Source organism: Pseudophryne corroboree, chromosome 4, assembly GCF_028390025.1.
Source record: "Pseudophryne corroboree isolate aPseCor3 chromosome 4, aPseCor3.hap2, whole genome shotgun sequence".
Taxonomy (NCBI): domain Eukaryota; kingdom Metazoa; phylum Chordata; class Amphibia; order Anura; family Myobatrachidae; genus Pseudophryne; species Pseudophryne corroboree.
The window spans coordinates 485,422,238-485,450,202 of NC_086447.1; the positions used below are offsets into that span (position 1 = coordinate 485,422,238).

The 27,965-nt window shown below is 45.7% G+C and overlaps 1 protein-coding gene across 2 annotated transcripts in view; it reads right to left on the reverse strand.

Moving 5' to 3' along the window:
* Positions 1-1,216: 1,216 nt before the first annotated feature.
* The window catches only part of SNX3 (sorting nexin 3), a 163,224-nt gene continuing 136,475 nt past the window's right edge, over positions 1,217-27,965 (reverse strand). The window contains exons 2-5 of one of the 2 annotated variants that reach the window (XM_063917078.1): positions 22,418-22,513; positions 8,499-8,623; positions 6,277-6,404; positions 1,217-2,496 (exon numbers count right to left, since the gene is read on the reverse strand). In XM_063917078.1, coding sequence (XP_063773148.1) covers positions 2,429-2,496; positions 6,277-6,404; positions 8,499-8,623; positions 22,418-22,513 — 417 coding nt within the window. In that variant the 3' untranslated portion in view covers positions 1,217-2,428. The remainder of the gene's footprint in view (positions 2,497-6,276; positions 6,405-8,498; positions 8,624-22,417; positions 22,514-27,965) is intronic. The other variant, XM_063917079.1, reaches the window with a different exon arrangement.

Genomic DNA, 27,965 nt, shown 5'->3' on the forward strand with positions numbered 1-27,965 from the left:
CAGGATTTAATGAACACTTTTGTGATGTCCATTAAGTCGAATCCAGGCCGCCCACTCTTCGTCAATTGGTCCGTTGGTCAAATTCGGGTCCCGGCTGGAGGGTTTCGCCTGTCGAATACACGCCGGAATTCGACCGCAATCGAATATACCTAATAGTGCTGCAAATTGCATTGCGCTTTATGAACACATTCCTTATTATACTAGTAAAAGGACCCAGCATGCATCAGGTCACTTTAGTGCCAGCTTGCTGCTGTGCCCCAGCCACTATATCTTATTCCCCGTATCCTTGCCATCTCTATCTGCTGCTTTGTAACACCCGCCTCCCTATCTGTCTCTGCCGTGTTCTCTGTTACTGTCTGCCTCCACACTTAATCATGTTCTCGCAGGCGAGTTGCTTCTACTCTCCTGGCTCCTGTTAGGCTAGGGTTTGTCCCATTTCCCGTTGGAGTATGCACCTAGTCTCCCACTGCACATGCATGTTGGAAACCAGAAGAATTATTGCTTGCACAATAGGCCTCAGCTCCCTCCCCAGGCAGCACCACCGCCTCTCTGCATCCCTCCCCAAAAGGTCCCACACTTACCCAGGCAGCAGACACTCCACACAGAAGTCTGTTCCATCTCCCTTACAGTGGGAGCTGTTGGTACATTCTACAATTACGACATAGATATTTAGATCACTAAAATCTAAAAGAATATTTCCCTCAAATCTACAACTAGTGTACTTCCAGAAATATAGCATTAGACTTTCTTTGATATGCCAGACACATGTATAAATATAATTTATAGGTTGTTTTTTTTTCTCCCTCAAACTATACCCACAAACACATAAAAGTAGGCATAAGAAAGCACAAACACCGACTGAAGTAGGTTGTACTAAATAAAAAGTCACAAGACTTCAATATAAGAGTCACTAAACTAGCTTTACTCTAACTTATATGTACATTTGCATATGTCCTATCATAATAAATAGTTTAACAAATAAGAGTAAAATGTTACTTTTTTAGTGCCCAAGAGGGTGAAGAATGACATTTAAGTAAATCTGACATTTTATCAATTGCTTATTTTTCATCAGAAAAATATAATGTACAATTATTCTGTGAAAAAAATAAAAAAAATCAAGTAACTTACTGAACATGGAAACAGATAAAAATTAAAAATAATACCACAAATAGCAAGCTCTCATTTCCATACTTTTATTTCCAAAAAATTAGACGAGTCATATAAAGGTTTTTTTTATACTTGTATAAAGTAATTTCCATGTAACAATTTTTAATAAAGTCTTTTGCAAGCATTGAAGTATATTAATGTGTAGACATTACACATTAAAGATACAAAGTACAGAGTAGCAGGTGTCCGCATAGTAAATGTAATAGGACGATAACGCAGCAGAAAAACTTGAGTGAGATTCAAAGTTAGTGCCAGTTAGCTGCCAAACTATTGCTAGACAGATACGAATTAAACAATACAAGTATATGAACGGAGAAGTGTATTTTAGATTTCTCAACTTAATAAAAAAAAAAAAAATATAGCAATCCCACAAGTAGCTTAACTGCCAAGGTGAAAAGCTTTTGTGGCAAGAACATAAAAAGGCAACTACAGTGAGCAACAGTTACAATCAAACCAGTGATTAATGAGAAGTAATTTTGGTCCTCAAAACAAACACCATTTCATTGTCCTCAACTGTAAAAAGGCAAAAATTAAATTACCAGCCACTTGAAAAATGACAAAATAGCTCTCAATAAGCAACAGGAAACACAAGGAGATGGGGGGACAAGACAAGACATTATTCTACCCATAAACAGAGTACAGGAGAAATGACAGGCAAACAACACTGCAGAATGTCTGACGTAAGCGGACTCAGAGAGGCTAATGACATAAAAGCTCCAAAGTTCTTCTTATTACCAAACGGTGAGAAATGGTGAAGCCCATAGTTAGGCTCTCTCTGGAAGACCTGAACACAACTGAATACAACTCAGTTAACACTGCTGTCTTTCTATGGACCAAGAATTGCCTTCCATATGCATGTGGAAATATGCAAACTTTTGTGAATGCATGGCTGATCACAGTTCAAATTTGAGATATTCAAGGACATCTTAATAGTGAGATCGACTGGTGTGAAATTTGGTTCAGAGTACATAAAAGGTACAGTGCGAGAACATTACAGTTTAAATCACACTTTTTAGAGCCCTTGCCACAAAGCACCTTGCGATTAAGTGTATTTAATTATTTACTTTCGCAGCAAGTGAACTGGATCCCAGAGTGGAAAGAAAAAGCAACGATTTAAAGTAATAAAGTTGTTAGTATGTTACTTATTACAGCAAAAGGTAACATGCCGACGATATTCATAAAATAATATTTAGAGTCATAAAATTTCACTTATTTTCCAGTGGTTAAGCATGTCTTATTTTGGACGGTGTGTAGCTCTTGTCTATGATTTCATCCTGTAAAAACATGTGAAGGCACCGTTCATTCTGTGCCAAAGGGTGGCCGGCAACCCTGAAAGTGAAAAGAGAGAAAAATTAGAAGCAGCTGGCAGCCAGGCACACAGCCATGATAACTGCTTCGGAGCATTTCAGCAGGATTTCCTTTCTAGTCGGAATTGCCTATTACTGCTAAAAGAAGGTAGCTTTTAATAAGAATTTACTTACCGGTAAATCTATTTCTCGTAGTCCGTAGAGGATGCTGGGACTCCGTAAGGACCATGGGGAATAGACGGGCTCCGCAGGAGATAGGGCACTTTAAGAAAGCTTTGGACTCTGGGTGTGCATTGGCTCCTCCCTCTATGCCCCTCCTCCAGACCTCAGTTAGGGAAATTGTGCCCAGAGGAGATGGACAGTACGAGGAAGGATTTTTGTAAATTTAAGGGCGAGATCCATACCAGCCACACCAATCACACCGTATAACTTGTGATAAACTTACCCAGTTAACAGTATGAACAACAACATAGCCACGGTTCAACCGAAAAACTATAACATAACCGTTATGTAAGCAATAACTATATACAAGTCTTGCAGAAGAAGTCCGCACTTTGGACGGGCGCCCAGCATCCTCTACGGACTACGAGAAATAGATTTACCGGTAAGTAAAATCTTATTTTCTCTAACGTCCTTGAGGATGCTGGGACTCCGTAAGGACCATGGGGATTATACCAAAGCTCCTAAATGGGCGGGAGAGTGCGGATGACTCTGCAGCACCGACTGAGCAAACAGGAGGTCCTCCTCAGCCAGGGTATCAAACTTATAGAACTTTGCAAAGGTGTTTGTCCCCGACCAAGTAGCTGCTCGGCACAAATGTAATGCCGAGACCCCTCGGGCAGCCGCCCAAGAGCAGCCCACTTTCCTAGTGGAGTGGGCCTTAACCGATTTCGGTAAGGGCAATCCTGCCGTAGAATGCGCCTGCTGAATCGTGTTACAGATCCAGCGAGCAATAGTCTGCTTTGAAGCAGGAGCGCCAACCTTGTTGGCCGCATACAGAACGAACAAAGCTTCAGTCTTCCCGATTCTAGCCGTTCTGGTCACATAAATCTTCAAAGCCCTGACTACATCCAGGGACTCTGAATCCTCCAAGTCCCGTGTAGCCACAGGCACGACAATAGGTTGGTTCACATGAAAAGATGAGACCACTTTTGGCAGAAAGTGAGGGCGAGTCCTCAACTCTGCCCTATCCACGTGAAAAGCCAAGTATGGGCTTTTATGTGATAAAGCCGCCAATTCGGAAACACGTCTTGCCGAAGCCAACGCCAACAACATGACCACTTTCCACGTGAGGTATTTCAACTCCACAGTTTTGAGTGGTCCAAACCAAGGTGACTTGAGGAAACGTAACACCACGTTAAGATCCCAAGGCGCCACCGGAGGCACAAAGGGAGGCTGAATATGCAGCACCCCCTTCACAAAGGTCTGTACTTCAGGAATAGAGGCCAATTCTCTTTGAAAGAAAATGGATAAGGCCGAAATCTGGACCTTTATGGACCCTAATTTTAGGCCCAAAGTCACTCCTGTTTGAAGGAAGTGAAGTAGACGGCCCAAATGGAACTCTTCCGTAGGAGCAGCTCTGGCCTCACACCAAGATATTTCCGCCATATACGGTGATAATGTTTTAACGTCACGTCTTTCCTAGCCTTGATCAGGGTAGGAATTACTTCCTCCGGAATCCCTTTTTCCGCTAGGATCCGGCGTTCAACCGCCATGCCGTCAAACGCAGCCGCGGTAAGTCTTGGAATAGACAGGGCCCCTGCCGCAGCAAGTCCTGCCTTAGAGGAAGAGGCCACGGATCCCCTGCGAGCAACTCTTGCAGCTCCGGATACCCAGTCCTCCGTGGCCAATCCGGAACAATGAGTATTGTTCTGACCCTGCTTCTTCGTATTATTCTCAACACCTTGGGTATGAGAGGAAGAGGAGGAAACACAGACCGATCTGAACACCCAAGGTGTCACCAGAGCGTCTACCGCTACCGCCTGAGGGTCCCTTGACCTGGCGCAATACCGCTTTAGATTTTTGTTGAGACGGGATGTCATCATGTCGATTTGAGGCAGTCCCCAACGATCCGTGATCTGTGCGAAGACTTCTTGATGAAGTCCCCACTCTCCCGGATGCAGGTCGTGCCTGCTGAGGAAGTCCGCCTCCCAGTTGTCCCCCCCCCCCCGGATGAAGACCGCTGATAGCGCGCTTACATGGCCTTCCGCCCAGCGTAGAATCCTGGTCGCTTCTGCCATGGCCATTCTGCTCCTTGTTCCGCCTTGGCGGTTTATATGAGCCACTGCCGTGACATTGTCTGACTGAATCAGAACCGGTTTTCTCCGAAGCAATTCCTCCGCTTGACGCAGGGCGTTGTATATGGCCCTCAACTCCAGGACGTTGATGTGGAGACAAGACTCTAGGCTTGACCAGAGACCTTGGAAATTTCTTCCCAGTGTCACTGCTCCCCAGCCTCGGAGGCTTGCGTCCGTGGTCACCAAGACCCAGTCCTGAATGCCGAACCTGCGACCTTCTAGTAGGTGAGCACTGTTCAGCCACCACAGGAGAGATACCCTGGTCCTGGGAGACAGGGTGATCCTTTGATGCATTTGTAAATGGGACCCGGACCAGTTGTCCAAGAGGTCCCATTGAAAAGTCCTCGCATGGAACCTGCCGAAAGGGATGGCCTCGTAGGAAGCCACCATCTTCCCCCGGACCCGCGTGCAATGATGCACTGAAACCTTGTTTGGTTTTAATAGGTTCCTAACCATGGCTATGAGTTCCTGAACCTTTTCGATCGGAAGAAAACCCTTTTTCTGGTCTGTGTCTAGAATCAGCCCCAAAAAGGTCAGACGCGTTGTAGGGACTAGCTGGGACTTCGGTATATTGAGAATCCAGCCGTGTATCTGCAACGTCTTCATGGACAGAGACACGCTGTCCAGCAACCTCTCCCGAGATCTCGCCTTTATGAGGAGATCGTCCAAGTATGGGATAATTGTGACCCCCTGCCTGTGCAGGAGCACCCTCATTTCCGCCATTACCTTGGTGAAATTCTCGGGGCCGTAGAAAGCCCAAACGGCAACGTCTGAAATTGGTAGTGACAGTCCTGCACTGCAAATCTCAGGAACGCCTGATGCGGGGGGAATATCGGAACGTGAAGGTAAGCATCCTTTATGTCCAGGGACACCATCCAATCCCCCCCCCCCTCCAGGCTGGCGATGACCGCCCTGAGTGATTCCATTTTGAACTTGAACCTCTTCAAGTATAGGTTCAGAGATTTCAGGTTTAAAATGGGTCTGACCGAACCGTCCGGTTTCGGGACCACAAACAGGGTTGAGTAATATCCCTCTCCTTGCTGGAGATGAGGAACTGTGACAATCACCTGTTGAATATACAATTTTTGGATTGCTGCCAACACTAGCTCCATCTCTGACGGGGAAGCCGGCAGAACAGATTTGAAAAATCGTCGAGGAGGCAAGTCTTCGAATTCCAGCCTGTATCCCTGAGAAACAATCTCTAATGCCCAGGGATCCACCTGCGAGTGAACTCAGACGTGGCTGAAAAACCGAAGACGAGCCCCCACCAGATCTGCCTCCCCTCGGAAAGCCCCAGCGTCATGCGGTGGACTTTGCAGACGCAGGGGAGGACTTCTGCTCTTGGGAACTAGCTGTGTGCAGCTTTTTTCCCCTGCCTTTCCCTCTGGCAACAAAGGATGATCCACGTACCTTCTTGTTTTTATTGGAACGAAAGGACTGCATTTGATAATGAGGTGCCTTTTTTGTATGCTGCGGGGGGACATAAGGTAAGAAATTTGACTTACCAGCCGTAGCCGTAGAGACAAGATCCGAGAGGCCGTCTCCAAACAACTCCACCCCTTTGTAAGGCAAGGACTCCATATGCCGCTTTGAATCGGCATCTCCCGTCCACTGTCGGGTCCACAAGAGCCGCCTAGCAGAAATAGACATAGCATTTATTCTGGAGCTTAATAAACAAATGTCTCTCTGAGCATCCCACATATACAAGGCAGCATCTCTGATATGCTCTATGGTCATTTGAATGGCGTCCCTATCTAAGGTGTCAATTTCCGTAGATAAGGAATCTGCCCATGCCACAACCGCACTACTAACCCAGGCCGACGCCTTAGCCGGTCGAGCAATAGTACCGGAATGATTGTAAATGTGCTTTAAGGTAATTTCCTGCCTGCGATCAGCAGGTTCCTTGAGGGAAGCCGTATCCTGAGAAGGCAGTGCCACCTTTTTGGACAAACGTGTCAGCGCCTTGTCAACTTTTGGCGAAGATTCCCAGCGTATCCTATCAGTTTGTGGAAAAGGATATGCCATGAGAATCCTTTTGGGAACTTGTGGTCTCCTATCCGGAGATTCCCAAGCCTTTTCGCACAAGTCACTTAATTCAAATGAGGATGGAAAAGTGACTTCAGGCTATTTCCCTTTATACATGTGTACCCTTGTGTCAGGGACAGGGGGTTCCTCAGTAATATGCAAAACCTCTTTAATGGCAATAATCATGTACGGTATACCCTTAGCCACCTTCGGCTGTAATTTTGCATCTTCATAGTCGACACTAGAGTCAGTATCAGTGTCGGTATCTGTGTCATCGATCTGGGATATGGTGCGCTTCTGAGACCCCGAAGTACCTGGCGCCCCAGGGACAGGCATTGACTGGCTACCTGACTGATCCCTAGCTTCTGCCTTGTCTAATCTTTTATGCAATAGATTGACATTTGCATTCAAGACATTCAGCATATCCACCCATTCCGGTGTCGCCGACGGCGACCTGACATTCAAGCACTCCCCCTCCACATTAAGAGAGCCTTCCTCGTCAAACATGTCGACGCTGGTGAGTGCTGAGGGAGAAGCCCCGCCCCCTCGGCGGCGGGCTTCTGTCCCGCTCAAACTTAGTAAAATATGGCGGGGGCTCTTTTATATACATGTACAGAGCCCACCTGTACATGTATATAGTCTTTTTGCCATGCAGAGGTTTATATTGCTGCCCAGGGCGCCCCCCCCCCTGCGCCCTGCACCCTTACAGTGACCGGAGTATGTGAGGTGTATGGGAGAAATGACGCACAGCTGCAGTGCTGTGCGTTACCTCAGTGAAGCTGAAGGCTTCTGCCGCCTGACGACTTCTGTCTTCTGTACTTCTAGCTCTGTGAGAACGGTGGCGCTGCTCCGGGGGTGGACGCCCAGTAAGAACCTGCGTTCACCCCCTCTGGAGCTAATGGTGTCCAGTAGCCGAGGAAGCAGAGCCTATCTTTGACAAGAAGGTCTGCTCCTCTCTCCTCAGTCCCTCGATGCAGGGAGCCTGTTGCCAGCAGTGCTCCCTGTGAAAAAGTAGTAAAAGGTAGAAAAAAAATCCAAACAAAAATGCTTCTAGGCAGAGAACTCTGGAGAGCTCTCTGCAGTGCACCCATCTTGCTCTGGGCACAGTGTAAAACTGAGGTCTGGAGGAGGGGTATAGAGGGAGGAGCCAGTGCACACCCAGAGTCCAAAGCTTTCTTAAAGTGCCCTATCTCCTGCGGAGCCCGTCTATTCCCTTATGGTCCTTACGGAGTCCCAGCATCCTCAAGGACGTTAGAGAAAAACGCGATATTCGAAGGACACTTACATGTTTTGATGTGTAATGTTCCATATACTAGAAAACATTATACAAAAATATTAAGCTCTTTCACATGAAAGCAGCACCTATTCACAGTGAAGTAAAGAATCAAGCGGACTGTTACATAAACTGGGTACACTCGCACCACTTAAGATAATACAATCTGCAATCAAAGCAAATAATCATCCAAGCCTTGTGAGCTGCATTGTTCCAGCAATAGGGCACATATTGCACCGCTAGAACTATGGTATAACATGTAGCTATTTGTTTCAGCACCTTCAATTTCAGAGGCAATCTGCATACATTAACAGTGTAAGGTCAACAATATGGTGCAAGTAGTAAGATGAGCACCTCCACAACACAATCTTTTTATACATTACAGTAGAATATTCTGGTACTACAGCAGACGCAGGGGATCACACTTACTTGTTTATAAATTGTTCAAGCCCTTGCTTTCTTTCCTCTATGAAAGAGTCATCAAAGATTCCTTCATCTCCTCTGAATGGAAGCTGACGAAAGAGAGCCTTCCCAGGTAAAGCTGGCACAACCACCTAGACCAAGCAGACAAAATCCTCAGCAGCATTTTAGACAAAGTTTTCTCAACAGATTGATGTGGTCTAAACATTAAATTGTAGATCGCAAGCAACATTCTATTAGTGTTTGTAATCTACTTCTAGTCTTCTCCATAACAGTGTTGACAATGCCTGTGCTTTTCACAAAGTACAATAATATTGAGTAGCAACACGGACATATCTGTACTGAACGGAGTTTATTCACACTGCCACACAAGTCTAAAAGGTGGCCATACATTAGAACTACTCGCAAATGAGCGATGTCCCAAAGATTCACCTTGAACTTCCTTGCAGCTCCCCGGCACTCCTGAACTCACGATATAGTGCATACACATAAGATAGATCTTAAGAGTGGCCACATCCAGGAGTATGCGGTCATTGACGATAGCTTCAGATCTTGCCTGCAGCAGGGAAGATCTGAAGATACGACAAACAACCCAAAGGAACACAGATTGGATCGTTAGTGTAAACTGCACGATTTGAATGATTACATGCGATTTATCGCTCCAATGTGTCGAAATCGTGTAATCGTCCCTAGAATCATTCTAATGTATGGCCAGCAAGTGGCAATAAACAAATCACAGAATTTTTTTTTTTGTTAAATGAAAAAAATCAAAGTACTTAAATAGTGGTTTCAAACTTTTTTGAATCATGGCGCGCCCTTGAGTATATAATTTCTTTCACGGCACCCCTAGGCCAAAAGTTTCTTATTGAGAAATTTAGAAAGAAATATGAAATTGAGTAAATTATGTTTAAATGTCATCCTTAGGTACAATTGTGCAGTGAAGGACAAGACAAGTTTGTCCACATATTTTTTGATTGACAGCCATAAGCACTAGTTTTGCCTATTACATTGACAAGAAATAGTTTGAATTGGTCCTGGACCACCAAACCAGGGCACCCCTGCAAATGTCCTGCGGTACCCCAGGGTGCCACGGCACACAGTTTGAGAACCACTGGTCTAGAAAGTATCTTATTACACCAACAAAGTGAAAGACGCGGTTAAACATTGTCTGGAATATAGTAATGCTATAACAGGCGATTAGTTTATTTTTACTCAAAGTTTGTTAAATCTGAGAATCTCAACTGAGCAGGGGAAAATACTAGGAGAAATGTGGGATCAATATACTAGGTGGCTCTTTACAGTGCAAAGAATAGTGTGGCCTCAATTTCTGGGTGGGTGACACACAACTTAAATATCTACTGATAATAATACCAGTACAGTGAATATCTCCCTCCTTTATTTGGGTGGACAAGATGTAAGCAAAACAAATTCTGTCAATGTCAAGCACCATATCCCATTCTATTACCCACCTTGGAAAGACGAGAAGCAACTACTCCTTACGAGATCTGTTACAGTGTACAACAACCCACAGTCATAACTCTGCCCAAATAATCTAACAAAGCAGAATGACTGACAAAAAAAAAAATTCACCTCAGTTTATGAAATGGATGCTTCCTCCCACCACCCCCACTCACAAGTAAAATCAATTTCCTGCATCTCAATGTCTTGCAGGATAGCTGTGGCTCTCCTGCAAGACAAGACTAGAACATAAACCATTAGTGTTATGTACAATTTTTACATAACACATGTAACTGTGTGCAAGCATGCTTATGTATAGTTACAAAATCTAAAAGAAAAACTATCACTTCAATAACCGCACCAAATGAAAAATAAGATTTTACTTACCGATAAATCTATTTCTCGTAGTCCGTAGTGGATGCTGGGACTCCGTCAGGACCATGGGGATTAGCGGCTCCGCAGGAGACAGGGCACAAAAATAAAAGCTTTAGGACTAGGTGGTGTGCACTGGCTCCTCCCCCTATGACCCTCCTCCAAGCCTCAGTTAGGATACTGTGCCCGGACGAGCGTACACAATAAGGAAGGATTTTGAATCCCGGGTAAGACTCATACCAGCCACACCAATCACACCGTACAACTTGTGATCTGAACCCAGTTAACAGTATGACAAACGTAGGAGCCTCTGAACAGACGGCTCACAACAATAACAACCCGATTTTTTTGTAACAATAACTATGTACAAGTATTGCAGACAATCCGCACTTGGGATGGGCGCCCAGCATCCACTACGGACTACGAGAAATAGATTTATCGGTAAGTAAAATCTTATTTTCTCTGACGTCCTAGTGGATGCTGGGACTCCGTCAGGACCATGGGGATTATACCCAAGCTCCCAAACGGGCGGGAGAGTGCGGATGACTCTGCAGCACCGAATGAGAGAACTCCAGGTCCTCTTTAGCCAGGGTATCAAATTTGTAGAATTTTACAAACGTGTTCTCCCCCGACCACGTAGCTGCTCGGCAGAGTTGTAATGCCGAGACCCCTCGGGCAGCCGCCCAAGATGAGCCCACCTTCCTTGTGGAATGGGCCTTGATAGATTTAGGCTGTGGCAGGCCTGCCACAGAATGTGCAAGTTGAATTGTGCTACAAATCCAACGAGCAATCGTCTGCTTAGAAGCAGGAGCACCCAGCTTGTTGGGTGCATACAGTATAAACAGCGAGTCAGATTTTCTGACTCCAGCCGTCCTTGAAATATATATTTTCAATGCCCTGACAACGTCCAGCAACTTGGAATCCTCCAAATCGCTAGTAGCCGCAGGCACCACAATAGGCTGGTTCAGGTGAAACGCTGAAACCACCTTAGGCAGAAACTGAGGACGCGTCCGCAGTTCTGCCCTGTCCGAATGGAAAATCAGATATGGGCTTTTATACGATAAAGCCGCCAATTCTGACACTCTCCTGGCTGAAGCCAGGGCCAGTAGCATGGTTACTTTCCATGTAAGATATTTCAAATCCACCGATTTGAGTGGCTCAAACCAATGGGATTTGAGAAAATCCAAAACTACATTAAGATCCCACGGAGCCACTGGGGGCACAACCGGGGGCTGTATATGTAGTACTCCTTTTACAAAAGTCTGGACTTCAGGAACTGAAGCCAATTCTTTCTGGAAGAAAATCGACAGGGCCGAAATTTGAACCTTAATGGACCCTAATTTGAGGCCCATAGACAATCCTGTTTGCAGGAAATGTAGGAATCGACCCAGTTGAAATTCCTCCGTCGGGGCCTTCCTGGCCTCACACCACGCAACATATTTTCTCCAAATGCGGTGATAATGTTGTGCAGTCACCTCCTTCCTGGCTTTTACCAGGGTAGGGATGACCTCTTCCGGAATGCCTTTTTCCCTTAGAATTCGGCGTTCAACCGCCATGCCGTCAAACGCAGCCGCGGTAAGTCTTGGAATAGACACGGTCCCTGCTGAAGCAGGTCCCGTCTTAGAGGTAGAGGCCACGGATCTTCCGTGAGCATCTCCTGAAGTTCCGGGTACCAAGTTCTTCTTGGCCAATCCGGAGCCACGAGTATCGTTCTTACTCCCCTTTGCCGTATAATTCTCAGTACTTTTGGTATGAGAGGCAGAGGAGGAAACACATACACTGACTGGAACACCCACGGTGTTACCAGAGCGTCCACAGCTATTGCCTGAGGGTCTCTTGACCTGGCGCAATACCTGTCCTGTTTTTTGTTGAGGCGGGACGCCATCATATCCACCTTTGGTTTTTCCCAACGGTTCACAATCATGTGGAAGACTTCTGGATGAAGTCCCCACTCTCCCGGGTGTAGATCGTGTCTGCTGAGGAAGTCCGCTTCCCAGTTGTCCACTCCCGGAATGAACACTGCTGACAGTGCTATCACATGATCTTCCGCCCAGCGAAGAATCCTTGCAGCTTCTGCCATTGCCCTCCTGCTTCTTGTGCCGCCCTGTCTGTTTACGTGGGCGACTGCCGTGATGTTGTCCGACTGGATCAACACCGGCTGACCCTGAAGCAGGGGTTTTGCCAGGCTTAGAGCATTGTAAATCGCTCTTGGCTCCAGTATATTTATGTGAAGAGACATCTCCAGGCTTGACCACACTCCCTGGAAGTTTCTTCCCTGTGTGACCGCTCCCCAGCCTCTCAGACTGGCATCCGTGGTCACCAGGACCCAGTCCTGTATGCCGAATCTGCGGCCCTCTAACAGATGAGCACTCTGCAACCACCACAGAAGAGACACCCTTGTCCGTGGAGACAAAGTTATCCGCTGATGCATCTGCAGATGCGATCCGGACCATTTGTCCAGCAGATCCCACTGAAAAGTTCGTGCGTGGAATCTGCCGAATGGAATCGCTTCGTAAGAAGCCACCATTTTTCCCAGGACTCTTGTGCATTGATGCACAGACACTTTTCCTGGTTTTAGGAGGTTCCTGACAAGTTCGGATAACTCCCTGGCTTTCTCCTCCGGAAGAAACACCTTTTTCTGAACCGTGTCCAGAATCATTCCCAGGAACAGCAGACGTGTCGTCGGGGTCAATTGAGATTTTGGAAAATTCAGAATCCACCCGTGCTGTTGCAGCACTACTTGGGTTAGTGCTACTACGTCCCCCAGCTGTTCTCTGGACCTTGCCCTTATCAGGAGATCGTCCAAGTAAGGGATAATTAATACGCCTTTTCTTCGCAGAAGAAACATCATTTCGGCCATTACCTTGGTAAAGACCCGAGGTGCCGTGGACAATCCAAACGGCAGCGTCTGAAACTGATAATGACAGTTTTGCACCACGAACCTGAGGTACCCTTGATGTGAAGGGCAAATTGGGACATGCAGGTAAGCATCCTTGATGTCCAGGGACACCATAAAGTCCCCTTCTTCCAGATTCGCTATCACTGCTCTGAGTGACTCCATCTTGAACTTGAATTTTTGTATGTACAGGTTCAAAGATTTCAGATTTAGAATAGGTCTTACCGAGCCGTCCGGCTTCGGTACCACAAATAGTGTGGAATAATACCCCTTTCCCTGTTGTAGGAGGGGTACCTTGACTATCACCTGCTGAGAATACAGCTTGTGAATGGCTTCCAATACCGTCGCCCTGTCTGAGGGAGACGTTGGCAGAGCAGACTTTAGGAACCGGCGAGGGGGAGACTTCTCGAATTCCAACCTGTAACCCTGAGATACTACCTGCAGGATCCAGGGGTCCACCTGTGAGTGAGCCCACTGTGCGCTGAAATTCTTGAGTCGACCCCCCACCGCCCCTGAGTCCGCTTGTAAAGCCCCAACGTCATGCTGAGGGCTTTGCAGAAGCCGGGGAGGGCTTCTGCTCCTGGGAGGGAGCTGCTTGGTGCACTCTCTTACCCTTTCCTTTGCCTCGGGGCAGATATGACTGTCCTTTTGCCCGCTTGTTCTTATAGGAACGAAAGGACTGCGGCTGAAAAGACGGTGTCTTTTTTTGTTGGGAGGGGACCTGAGGTAAAAAAGGTGGATTTCCCGGCTGTTGCCGTGGCCACCAAATCCGATAGACCGACCCCAAATAATTCCTCCCCTTTATACGGCAATACTTCCATATGCCGTTTGGAATCCGCATCACCTGACCACTGTCGCGTCCATAAACTTCTTCTGGCAGATATGGACATCGCACTTACTCTCGATGCCAGAGTGCAAATATCCCTCTGAGCATCTCGCATATAAAGAAAAGCATCCTTTAATTGCTCTATAGTCAATAAAATACTGTCCCTATCCAGGGTATCAATATTTTCAGTCAGGGAATCCGACCAAACCACCCCAGCACTGCACATCCATGCAGAGGCGATGGCTGGTCGCAGTATAACACCAGTATGAGTGTATATACTTTTCAGGGTAGTTTCCAGCCTCCTATCAGCTGGATCCTTGAGGGCGGCCGTTTCAGGAGACGGTAACGCCACTTGTTTTGATAAGCGTGTGAGTGCCTTATCCACCCTAGGGGGTGTTTCCCAGCGCGCCCTAACCTCTGGCGGGAAAGGATATAATGCCAATAACTTCTTTGAAATTAGCAGTTTTCTATCGGGGTTAACCCACGCTTCATCACACACTTCATTCAATTCCTCTGATTCAGGAAAAACTACAGGTAGTTTTTTCAGACCCCACATAATACCCCTTTTTGTGGTACTTGCAGTATCAGAGATATGCAAAGCCTCCTTCATTGCCGTGATCATATAACGTGTGGCCCTACTGGAAAATACGTTTGTTTCTTCACCGTCGACACTAGATTCGGTGTCTGGGTCTGTGTCGACCGACTGAGGTAAAGGGCGTTTTACAGCCCCTGACGGTGTCTGAGACGCCTGGACAGGTACTAACTGGTTTGCCGGCCGTCTCATGTCGTCAACTGATTTTTGTAACGTGCTGACATTATCACGTAATTCCATAAACAAAGCCATCCATTCCGGTGTCGACTCCCTAGGGGGTGACATCACCATTACCGGCAATTGCTCCGCCTCCACACCAACATCGTCCTCATACATGTCGACACACACGTACCGACACACAGCAGACACACAGGGAATGCTCTTATCGAAGACAGGACCCCACTAGCCCTTTGGGGAGACAGAGGGAGAGTTTGCCAGCACACACCCAAGCGCTATAAATATATAGGAACAACCCTACAGAAGTGTTGTTTCCTTTATAGCAGCTTAATATATCAATATCGCCAAAAAAGTGCCCCCCCTCTCTGTTTTTTTTACCCTGTTTCTGTAGTGCAGTGCAGGGGAGAGTCCTGGGAGCCTTCCTCGCAGCGGAGCTGTGCAGGAAAATGGCGCTGTGTGCTGAGGAGATAGGCCCCGCCCCCTATTTCGGCGGGCTCTTCTCCCGGTGTTTGTGAGACCTGGCAGGGGTTAAATACATCCATATAGCCCCAGGGGCTATATGTGATGTATTTTTAGCCAGAACAAGGTATTATCATTGCTGCCCAGGGCGCCCCCCCCCCCCCAGCGCCCTGCACCCTCAGTGACCGCTGGTGTGAAGTGTGCTGACAACAATGGCGCACAGCTGCAGTGCTGTGCGCTACCTCATGAAGACTGAAAAGTCTTCTGCCGCCGGTTTCTGGACCTCTTCACTTTTCGGCATCTGCAAGGGGGTCGGCGGCGCGGCTCCGGGACCGGACTCCATGGCTGGGCCTGTGTTCGATCCCTCTGGAGCTAATGGTGTCCAGTAGCCTAAGAAGCCAATCCATCCTGCACGCAGGTGAGTTCACTTCTTCTCCCCTAAGTCCCTCGTTGCAGTGAGCCTGTTGCCAGCAGGACTCACTGAAAATAAAAAACCTAATAACTTTTTCTAAGCAGCTCTTTAGGAGAGCCACCTAGATTGCACCCTGCTCGGACGGGCACAAAAACCTAACTGAGGCTTGGAGGAGGGTCATAGGGGGAGGAGCCAGTGCACACCACCTAGTCCTAAAGCTTTTATTTTTGTGCCCTGTCTCCTGCGGAGCCGCTAATCCCCATGGTCCTGACGGAGTCCCAGCATCCACTAGGACGTCAGAGAAATATATATATATATATATATATATATATATATATATATATATATATATATATATATATATATATATATATATATAATAAGAATTTACTTACCGATAATTCTATTTCTCGGAGTCCGTAGTGGATGCTGGGGTTCCTGAAAGGACCATGGGGAATAGCGGCTCCGCAGGAGACAGGGCACAAAAAGTAAAGCTTTCCGATCAGGTGGTGTGCACTGGCTCCTCCCCCTATGACCCTCCTCCAAGCCTCAGTTAGGTACTGTGCCCGGACGAGCGTACACAATAAGGGAGGAATTTTGAATCCCGGGTAAGACTCATACCAGCCACACCAATCACACCGTACAACTTGTGATCTAAACCCAGTTAACAGTATGATAACAGAGGAGCCTCTGAAAGATGGCTCCCTACAACAATAACCCGAATTAGTTAACAATAACTATGTACAATTATTGCAGATAATCCGCACTTGGGATGGGCGCCCAGCATCCACTACGGACTCCGAGAAATAGAATTATCGGTAAGTAAATTCTTATTTTCTCTATCGTCCTAGTGGATGCTGGGGTTCCTGAAAGGACCATGGGGATTATACCAAAGCTCCCAAACGGGCGGGAGAGTGCGGATGACTCTGCAGCACCGAATGAGAGAACTCCAGGTCCTCCTTAGCCAGAGTATCAAATTTGTAAAATTTTACAAACGTGTTCTCCCCTGACCACGTAGCTGCTCGGCAAAGTTGTAATGCCGAGACCCCTCGGGCAGCCGCCCAAGATGAGCCCACCTTCCTTGTGGAGTGGGCCTTTACAGATTTAGGCTGTGGCAGGCCTGCCACAGAATGTGCAAGTTGGATTGTGCTACAGATCCAACGAGCAATCGTCTGCTTAGACGCAGGAGCACCCATCTTGTTGGGTGCATACAATGTAAACAACGAGTCAGATTTTCTGACTCCAGCTGTCCTTGCAATATATATTTTCAATGCTCTGACAACGTCCAGTAACTTGGAGTCCTCCAAGTCACTTGTAGCCGCAGGCACTACAATAGGCTGGTTCAGATGAAATGCTGACACCACCTTAGGGAGAAAATGCGGACGAGTCCGCAGTTCCGCCCTGTCCGAATGGAAAATCAGATATGGGCTTTTGTAAGATAAAGCTGCCAGTTCTGACACTCTCCTGGCCGAAGCCAGGGCTAGTAGCATGGTCACTTTCCATGTGAGATATTTCAAATCCACATTTTTTAGTGGTTCAAACCAATGAGATTTTAGAAAGTCCAAAACCACATTGAGATCCCACGGTGCCACTGGAGGCACCACAGGAGGCTGTATATGCAGCACTCCCTTAACAAAAGTCTGGACTTCAGGGACTGAAGCCAATTCTTTCTGGAAGAAAATCGACAGGGCCGAAATTTGAACCTTAATAGATCCCAATTTGAGACCCATAGACAATCCTGATTGCAGGAAATGTAGGAATCGACCCAGTTGAAATTCCTCCGTCGGAGCACTCCGATCCTCGCACCACGCAACATATTTTCGCCAAATGCGGTGATAATGTTGCACGGTTACTTCCTTCCTTGCTTTAATCAAAGTAGGAATGACTTCTTCCGGCATGCCTTTTTCCTTTAGGATCCGGCGTTCAACCGCCATGCCGTCAAACGCAGCCGCGGTAAGTCTTGAAACAGACAGGGACCCTGCTGAAGCAAGTCCCTCCTTAGAGGTAGAGGCCACGGATCTTCCGTGATCATCTCTTGAGGTTCCGGGTACCAAGACCTTCTTGGCCAATCCGGAACCACTAGTATCGTTCTTACGCCTCTTTGCCGTATAATTCTCAATACTTTTGGTATGAGAGGCAGAGGAGGAAACACATACACCGACTGGTACACCCAAGGCGTTACCAGCGCGTCCACAGCTATTGCCTGCGGATCTCTTGACCTGGCGCAATACCTGTCCAGTTTTTTGTTGAGGCGAGACGCCATCATGTCCACCATTGGTCTTTCCCAACGGGTTACCAGCATGTGGAAGACTTCTGGATGAAGTCCCCACTCTCCCGGGTGAAGGTCGTGTCTGCTGAGGAAGTCTGCTTCCCAGTTGTCCACTCCCGGGATGAACACTGCTGACAGTGCTATCACATGATTCTCTGCCCAGCGAAGAATCCTTGCAGCTTCTGCCATTGCACTCCTGCTTCTTGTGCCGCCCTGTCTGTTCACATGGGCGACTGCCGTGATGTTGTCCGACTGGATCAACACCGGTTTTCCCTGAAGCAGAGGTTCTGCCTGGCTTAGAGCATTGTAGATTGCTCTTAGTTCCAGAATGTTTATGTGAAGAGACGTTTCCAGGCTCGTCCACACTCCCTGGAAGTTTCTTCCTTGTGTGACTGCTCCCCAGCCTCTCAGGCTGGCGTCCGTGGTCACCAGGATCCAATCCTGTATGCCGAATCTGCGGCCCTCCAATAGATGAGCACTCTGCAACCACCACAGAAGAGATACCCTTGTCCTTGGAGACAGGGTTATCCGCTGGTGCATCTGAAGATGCGACCCTGACCATTTGTCCAACAGATCCCTCTGGAAAATTCTTGCGTGGAATCTGCCGAATGGAATTGCTTCGTAAGAAGCCACCATTTTTCCCAGGACTCTTGTGCATTGATGTACAGACACCTTTCCTGGTTTTAGGAGGTTCCTGACAAGCTCGGATAACTCCTTGGCTTTTTCCTCCGGGAGAAAAACCTTTTTCTGAACCGTGTCCAGAATCATCCCTAGGAACAGCAGACGAGTTGTTGGCATTAACTGGGATTTTGGAATATTCAGAATCCACCCGTGCTGTTTTAGCACTTCTTGAGACAGTGCTAATCCCATCTCTAGCTGTTCTCTGGACCTTGCCCTTATCAGGAGATCGTCCAAGTATGGGATAATTAATACGCCTTTTCTTCGAAGAAGAATCATCATCTCGGCCATTACCTTTGTAAAGACCCGAGGTGCCGTGGACAATCCGAACGGCAGCGTCTGAAACTGATAGTGACAGTTTTGTACGACGAACCTGAGGTACCCCTGGTGTGAGGGGTAAATTGGAACGTGGAGGTACGCATCCTTGATGTCCAAGGATACCATAAAGTCCCCTTCTTCCAGGTTCGCTATCACTGCTCTGAGTGACTCCATCTTGAACTTGAACTTCTTTATGTACAGGTTCAAGGACTTCAGATTTAGAATAGGTCTTACCGAGCCATCCGGCTTCGGTACCACAAATAGAGTGGAATAATACCCCTTTCCTTGTTGTAGAAGAGGTACCTTGACTATCACCTGCTGAGAGTACAGCTTGTGAATGGCTTCCAAGACCGTCTCCCTTTCGGAGGGGGACGTTGGTAAAGCAGACTTCAGGAAACGGCGAGGAGGATCTGTCTCTAGTTCCAACCTGTATCCCTGAGATATTATCTGCAGGATCCAGGGATCTACCTGCGAGTGAGCCCACTGCGCGCTGAAATTCTTGAGACGACCGCCCACCGCCCCCGAGTCCGCTTGAGAAGCCCCAGCGTCATGCTGAGGCTTTTGTAGAAGCGGGGGAGGGCTTCTGTTCCTGGGAAGGAGCTGCCTGTTGCTGTCTCTTCCCCCTTCCTCTGCCTCGTGGCAGATATGAATATCCCTTTGCTCTCTTGTTTTTAAAGGAACGAAAGGGCTGCGGTTGAAAAGTCGGTGTCTTTTTCTGTTGGGGAGTAACTTGAGGTAAAAAGGTGGATTTCCCGGCTGTAGCCGTGGCCACCAAATCTGATAGACCGACTCCAAATAACTCCTCCCCTTTATACGGCAAAACTTCCATATGCCGTTTTGAGTCCGCATCGCCTGACCACTGTCGCGTCCATAAACTTCTTCTGGCCGAAATGGACATAGCACTTACCCGTGATGCCAGTGTGCAGATATCCCTCTGTGCATCACGCATATAAAGAAATGCATCCTTTATTTGCTCTAAAGACAGTAAAACATTGTCCCTATCCAGGGTATCAATATTTTCAATCAGGGACTCTGACCAAGCTACTCCAGCACTGCACATCCAGGCTGTCGCTATAGCTGGTCGTAGTATAACACCTGTATGTGTGTATATACTTTTTTGGATATTTTCCATCCTCCTATCTGCTGGATCTTTAAGTGCGGCCGTCTCAGGAGAGGGTAACGCCACTTGTTTAGATAAGCGTGTGAGCGCCTTGTCCACCCTAGGAGGTGTTTCCCAGCGCGCCCTAACCTCTGGCGGGAAAGGGTATAAAGCCAATAACTTCTTTGAAATTAGCATCTTTTTATCGGGGGCAACCCACGCTTCATCACACACCTCATTTAGTTCTTCTGATTCAGGAAAAACTATAGGTAGTTTTTTTTTACACACCCCACATAATACCCTGTTTAGTGGTACCTGTAGTATCAGCTAAATGTAACGCCTCCTTCATTGCCAAAATCATATAACGTGTGGCCCTACTGGAAAATACGGTTGATTCGTCACCGTCGCCACTGGAATCAGTGCCTGTGTCTGGGTCTGTGTCGACCGACTGAGGCAAAGGGCGTTTTACAGCCCCTGACGGTGTTTGAGGCGCCTGGACAGGCACTAATTGATTGTCCGGCCGTCTCATGTCGTCAAACGACTGCTTTAGCGTGTTGACACTATCCCGTAATTCCATAAATAAAGGCATCCATTCTGGTGTCGACCCCCTAGGAGGTGACATCCCCATATTTGGCAATTGCTCCGCCTCCACACCAATATCGTCATCATACATGTCGACACACACGTACCGACACACAGCAGACACACAGGGAATGCTCTTAACGAAGACAGGACCCCACTAGCCCTTTGGGGAGACAGAGGGAGAGTTTGCCAGCACACACCAAAGCGCTATATATGACAGGGATAGCCTTATAATAAGTGCTCCCTGTATAGCTGCTTTTATAATATAATTTTTGCCACTATTTTGCCCCCCCCTCTCTTGTTTTACCCTGTTTCTGTAGTGCAGTGCAGGGGAGAGACCTGGGAGCCGTCCTGACCAGCGGAGCTGTGTAAGGAAAATGGCGCTGTGTGCTGAGGAGATAGGCCCCGCCCCTTTTTCGGCGGGCTCGTCTCCCGCTCTTTAGTGGATTCTGGCAGGGGTTAAATATCTCCATATAGCCCCCGGAGGCTATATGTGAGGTATTTTTTAGCCAAATAGGTTTTCATTTGCCTCCCAGGGCGCTCCCCTCCCAGCGCCCTGCACCCTCAGTGACTGCCGTGTGAAGTGTGCTGAGAGGAAAATGGCGCACAGCTGCAGTGCTGTGCGCTACCTTTAGAAGACTGAGGAGTCTTCTGCCGCCGATTCTGGACCTCTTCTTGTTTCAGCATCTGCAAGGGGGCCGGCGGCGAGGCTCCGGTGACCATCCAGGCTGTACCTGTGATCGTCCCTCTGGAGCTGATGTCCAGTAGCCAAGAAGCCAATCCATCCTGCACGCAGGTGAGTTCACTTCTTCTCCCCTAAGTCCCTCGTTGCAGTGATCCTGTTGCCAGCAGGACTCACTGTAAAATAAAAAACCTAAGCTAAACTTTTCTAAGCAGCTCTTTAGGAGAGCCACCTAGATTGCACCCTTCTCGGCCGGGCACAAAAATCTAACTGAGGCTTGGAGGAGGGTCATAGGGGGAGGAGCCAGTGCACACCACCTGATCGGAAAGCTTTACTTTTTGTGCCCTGTCTCCTGCGGAGCCGCTATTCCCCATGGTCCTTTCAGGAACCCCAGCATCCACTAGGACGATAGAGAAATATATATATATATATATAAAAAAGTGCAGTGCAGGGGGGCGTGGGGGGGGGGGAGGGATATCACATGTGCAGAGAGAGTTAGATTTGGGTGGGGTGTGTTCAAACTGAAATCTAAATTGCAGTGTAAAAATAAGGCAGGCAGTATTTACCCTGCACAGAAACAAAATAACCCACCCAAATCTAACTCTCTCTGCAAATGTTATATCTGCCCCCCTGCAGTGCACATGGTTTTGCCCAACTGCTAACAAATTTGCTGCTGCGATCAACTGTGAATTACCCCCTATATTGGAGTCAGTATAAACAGGAGCACTCAGTCTTCATCACACAGTTTATTGATCAGACCATCAGTAGTGCAACAGTAGTATAAACTTTTCGGTCCAAAACGGAACCTTTGTCAAGATCACAGAACAGTGCACAGAACCCACATATATAAGCAAATAGCACACCCACCTGATTAACAAAAGAACCCTGATCAATAAACTGCGTGATGAAGACTGGTGAGTGCTCCTGTTTATACTCTCCACACATACATACAAATACATACAGTCAGCAGCAAAAGGGTTAAGGGTATTTACATGTGCTGGATTCAGAGCACACTCCGACAGCTGTAGTATGCCAGCCAGGCCAATTGTCTATTATAATTAAGTCATTTTAAAATAACAGGCATAAAAATTAAGTAAATTTATCTTACCTTACTCTCCCTTTCAAGCTCACTTCTTAGCCACTCAAAGTCACTGTATCTTCTGCGGACACAAGACTCTTTCAATTTAAAAATGGGAAGGTTTGTCTACGAAAACAAAAAGTGAGATAACTTGATTGCATAAAATGTATACCATTGAAAGTAAAATACATATAGAAAAACATATTGACAATGTGCTTTACGTTTGATAAGCCATCTAACTAGACAATATAATTTAGCACAGCTACAATCAACACAGAATGACCCCCATTATCTCCACATAGAACTAATTTGTCAACCCTTTTATAAGACCGATATACCACTCTTGGTCTGTCTCACTCAGATATTTGTACAACTTTGGTGGCGAAACGCACACCAAGGCGTGCGTATATCACAGCGCGACTGCACATCCAAGAGTGGTAAAACCATTACATATATGTGTGAGTGAGTGTGTGCAGAGCTTTGTGTGTCTGTTTAACATGTGTAGTTATTCCTAGGTTTATAGGTTTTGCTTGAAACCTCTCACATGCTGATGATGTAATTTTCTGTGCTAAACTTTGGACTTTGTTTCATTTAGGAACATCTCAGGTGACAGTTATGGTGAAATGAACTGTATTAGGATGGATATACATTATCCTTAAGAAAACACCACCTACAGGCTGACCAATAGCTTTCTTAAATAATTTATATCTGGGTGGTGTAATGCCTAAATAACACTGGTCCACAGAAATAAACTCACAAGAAAAAAATAAGCTGAAACTAAACGTATTTTTCGTGTTTAATTCAAATATGCATTCCGATTTTTTCCGTCGGGCAGTGTTTTTTCTAGTGACATACATTTAAGGTTTTATTAAATTAGTACTTAAGTAAGTCTAAGGAGTGTATTCAATAAGTGTCAGAAGCTACCGTCTTGTTGGAAAGACGGCAGCTTCCGGCAGGTTTAGGTCGGAAGGAGTTCTGACCTATTCAATGCCGGCAAACCAAGTGGATTGTCGGAATCCACGTTGGCTGTCGTAAGCGCGGTTTTAGCCCTGTTTCCGACAATGTCAATCTGATTTTTAAATAAAGTCGGATTGCTGTTGTCGGGAACGGACCAAACCTGTCGGGTTTGCCCCGCCATTGAATACTGACCTGTCGGATCCACACGTATTGAATATACCCCTAAGTGGTAAATATACATCTCATTCTGGCTGACATAAAAAGTTATAGATGATTCTGGGCATATTTTGCCTTTGGGATGTCTAACTTCATTGTAAAGCAATAGTCAGCCAGCATACTGGAACTCCTTTTGCCATAGTACATTTTTTTCCACCATCGTAGGCATCTGCTTATGGAAATGCTCACCATACTCATCACTTACGGCCCCAAGGCTTTCTGGGAAGAAGTGTAAGTGGGAGTCCAAGAAGTGAAGATTTAAAGACATGTTGCATTCCATAGATTTGTAAGAATGCACTAGATCACTCACTAGATCACAATAGTTATCTGCTTTATGATTTCCAAGAAAACAAGAACAGAATTTTAAATGATAAACCAGGCTGCTTTTTCCAGTGGATTTAACAGTTCCTGAAAATTTTCATCATCCATTACTGATCTTATTTGTGGCCCTATTTCTTCTTTCAGTTCTACATCACTTACGTTTGGCAGCAGAGTTTTTATCAATTGCTTTTACAAATTGTTTCATCAGTCCTAGTTTGGTAGTGGAGGTAAATATGCACAGGCCATAAAGAACACCAAAATATGGAAAAAAAGGAAAAGGAAAAAAAAGTAACTGTCCCAAACACACTATGCTTGATAGAATCATTCCAACTGCATATTTAAATTCAGAATTTAAAAAGCTGCACTACAGTCACTATTTGGCTTTCTAGTGAAAAAAATAAAAATAAATAAAAAAATAAAAATAAATAAAAAAAAAAAAAAAATCACGTTGACCAGTGTAATCAGCACATACCTACATGGCACTGACCACACCCGTAGCACTAGTCCGTTTCTCTGCTTCTCACAATAGGCCCTTGATCATTTTCAGCCCCAGGCCCATATGATCCCTAACCCCGCCCTGGCTACTGTGGTGTTGGTGGCAAAAGGAGGAGGGTACGTCTATTTCGCCTCCAGGCATCTGGTATGAACTAAAACCACTTACAAGGGGCCTTCCTGAACAGATGCTTCATCTTCAGGAACAGCCTGATCTACACAAATTCAAACCATTTTTTCTCCATTAATTTGTAATGGAATTCACAGTGCAAAGAGGAATATTAAAGTCTTTATCATTTTTTCATTTCTTAAGTATAGCTGATGCCACAAAGAAAAAAACCCAGCCTCTCCCACAAACCCCCCCCCCCCCCCAAAAAAAAACAAAAAAAAACCCAACAACCCCAACAACTTTGCTTTGAATGTTCTCAGAGTTCCATGAGATCTACAAACTAAGTGTGATACTTCAAAATAACCGATTTGTGTCTGCATATAATTGTACCAGTTGAATCAATTATCTGGGGGGAAAAAATGACTAAAAGGCTTAGGGGGGTATTCAAGTCGGAACAATGGCAGTTTCCGGCTTTTTTTTTTTAGGTTGATTAGCCGCGGATCCACGTTTTGTCGGATTCGCGGCCAAATCCGACAGGTTTTAGCCCTGTTTCCGACAATGTCAATCAGACTTTAAAAAGTAGTAATAGAAAGAGGCGATCTCCCAGCGATGCTATATACAAATTCCAGATGTATATATTCCTGTTCCTCAAACAGAGAACACAATATACAGCATGTCCATTAGTTGGTATAAATGTTTCCACAAACTTCCAAGGTCACTGCTCTTTGTGACTGACCTGTGCTAAATGAGATGCACTCCCATAAAGGTTTCTTTCACACTTCATATATAGAAACAGCCTTCTAACCCACAGCTTATCTACACCAGGCTTACCTTTAGGATAAGACCTATATGCGCTGAAAGGTATCTTTTCCAGTCCTTGTTCGTATCCGGACCTTTGTTACCTCCACTCAAATAGATTTGTGGAAACATTTATACCAACTAAGGGACATTCTGTATATTGTGTTCTCTGTTTGAGGAACAGGAATATATACATCTGGAATTTGTATATAGCATCGCTGGGAGATCGCCTCTTTCTATTACTATTGTGTCTGTAAAGGAGTGGTGCTCTTTTTTTTGGGATCTGCCGAGCTGAAGCTAGGGCGCAAGTTACTTTTCATCTATTTTTTATTCTGTAGACTTTAAAAAGAGTCGGACTGACATTGGTTGAGAACGGCTAACTCCTGTCCAATTTGGCCGCTAATTGAATACTTAAATGTCGGATCCTTTCCATCGGAAAGGATCCAACATCAATTGAATACCCCCCTGGTGGTAGAATACCTAATTAAAATCCATTTGAAGTCAATTTAAAAAAAATTACAATTAAAATGAACATTTACTATTTGTACATATTTAATTGTTCTGGGCTAGTATTTAATGAATCCTATGCATAAAAGCGAGCTGACACTGTACTCCATATGTTTAATTTTATAGCAGAAGCAAAGTAAATGGCCTTTAAAATGTTACCCATTATGAATGAGTTATCACATTTCCCAGTTTTTAAGATATGACTGGGGACCAGCACACCTCTTATTAGGGGAGAAGTCAAACTTGCACTTAAGTGAGAGAAATGCTTCATACAGAACTGCTTTAGAGGTCACTCATTCCGCAGAATAATAAATCAGGTATTAAGAATGGTATCAGGTCTATCCTATTACATCTTTACTGGCTTTTTACCCGACTTCAACTCCATACATTCAGTGTTAGGGAAGGGTGGTTTCTGCAGGTGATATTTTGCATTTCAAATTCACTCCTCTCAAATTACTTTACAAGAGGGGATTAGCTGCTCTCTTCTAGTGACCCTGGAAAGATCAAGCTTGTGAAAACTGTTTAGAAGAATTTTCATACACAGGGTACGGAAGTCTATAAAGTTAATCTTTGAAATAACAGATCAAGTTTACATGTACAATACACAGGGAAAAAAGTGCCAATTCATCTCAGTTTACCATGCATTTTCCTCATTCTGAACTTTTGACATAATCATGATGTAAAAAAAAAAATTTTTTTTTTTTTTTTTTTAAATTATGAATTCAAATAAAACCAAAAAGGACCTCAGTGAAATGCTTTGGGTGGTGGGTTTGGGTATAATTGTGCTTTTTAAAGCATGGAAATTCTAAGCTATATGGCCTGACATGTGTGGGGGGGGAGAGATAACAAAGAATACATCTGTATTTAAACGTTACAAAGATTACTTAAATGAGGTCTGCATACTAGGATAATTAGCTGTGCTGTGTTATATCATAATTACACACACCTCCTTATCAGTCTTCCCATGTCATGACCACTGAATGTTTCAGTTAATGACCAAAATATTTTGTACCTCAATAAACAATCTTTCATTAAACTATAACAAGGTAAATAGTTGTGTTCTTAAGGAAATATCAGATAAGTAAATAAAAAATAATAATAAATTATATACTGGTAAACGCAATTTAGCATACTTCCCAACATTGGGAAAATTCAAAGGGGACAGTGGGGCATGAACAATTCCATAGGGGAAAAAAAAAAATTAGGATTTTAAATTACCTAACAGTAAATCCTTTTCTCGTAGTCCGTAGAGGATACTTGGGTCCACATTAGTACCATGGGGTATAGACGGGTCCACTAGGAGCCACTGGCACTTTAAGAGTTTGAGTGTGTGGGCTTACTCCTCCCTCTATGCTCCTCCTACCAGGCTCAGTCTAGAAACTGTGCCCGAGGAGAAGGACAACTTTGAGAGAAGGATTTTACACAGACAGTGGCGAGATTCACACCAGCTCTCACACACAAGGCAAACCAAGTTAACCAGCTTGAAACACCAGCAACCGCTGAACAATATTACTTAACCAAGTAACAAAACAGTACTAAACCAAGAACTAAGCAGTACTGAACTAAGTAACTACTGCAGGAACACGAACTGCTGGGCGGGACTACAGACTACGAGAAAAGGATTTACTAGTAGGTAATTAAAATCCTATTTTCTCTTACGTCCTATAGGATGCTGGGGTCCACATTAGTACCATGGGGATGTACCAAAGCTCCCAGAACGGGAGGTAGAGCATGGAGGCTCCTGCAGAACTGATTGGCCTCTGAGGACCTGAAGTTTGGTCAAAGTATCAAACTTGTAGAACTTTGCAAACGTGTTCAACCCAGACCAAGTAGCCGCTCGGCAAATCTGTAAAGCCGAGACATCCCGGGCAGCCACCCAGGAAGAACCCACCTTACGAGTAGAGTGGGCCTTAACAGCCGTAGAATAAACATGCTGGATAGTGAACCTGATCCAGCGAGAGATTGTCTGCTTAGTAGCAGGACACCCAAGTTTCTTGGGATCATACAGGACAAACAGAGTCCGATTTTCTGTGACGAGCAGACCTCTTCACATAGATTTTCAGAGCCCATACAACATCCAAGGACTTTGATGAAACTGAGGAGTCAGTAGCAACTGGCACCACAATAGGTTGGTTGATATGAAATGCCGACACAACCTTCGGAAGGAACTGCGGACGT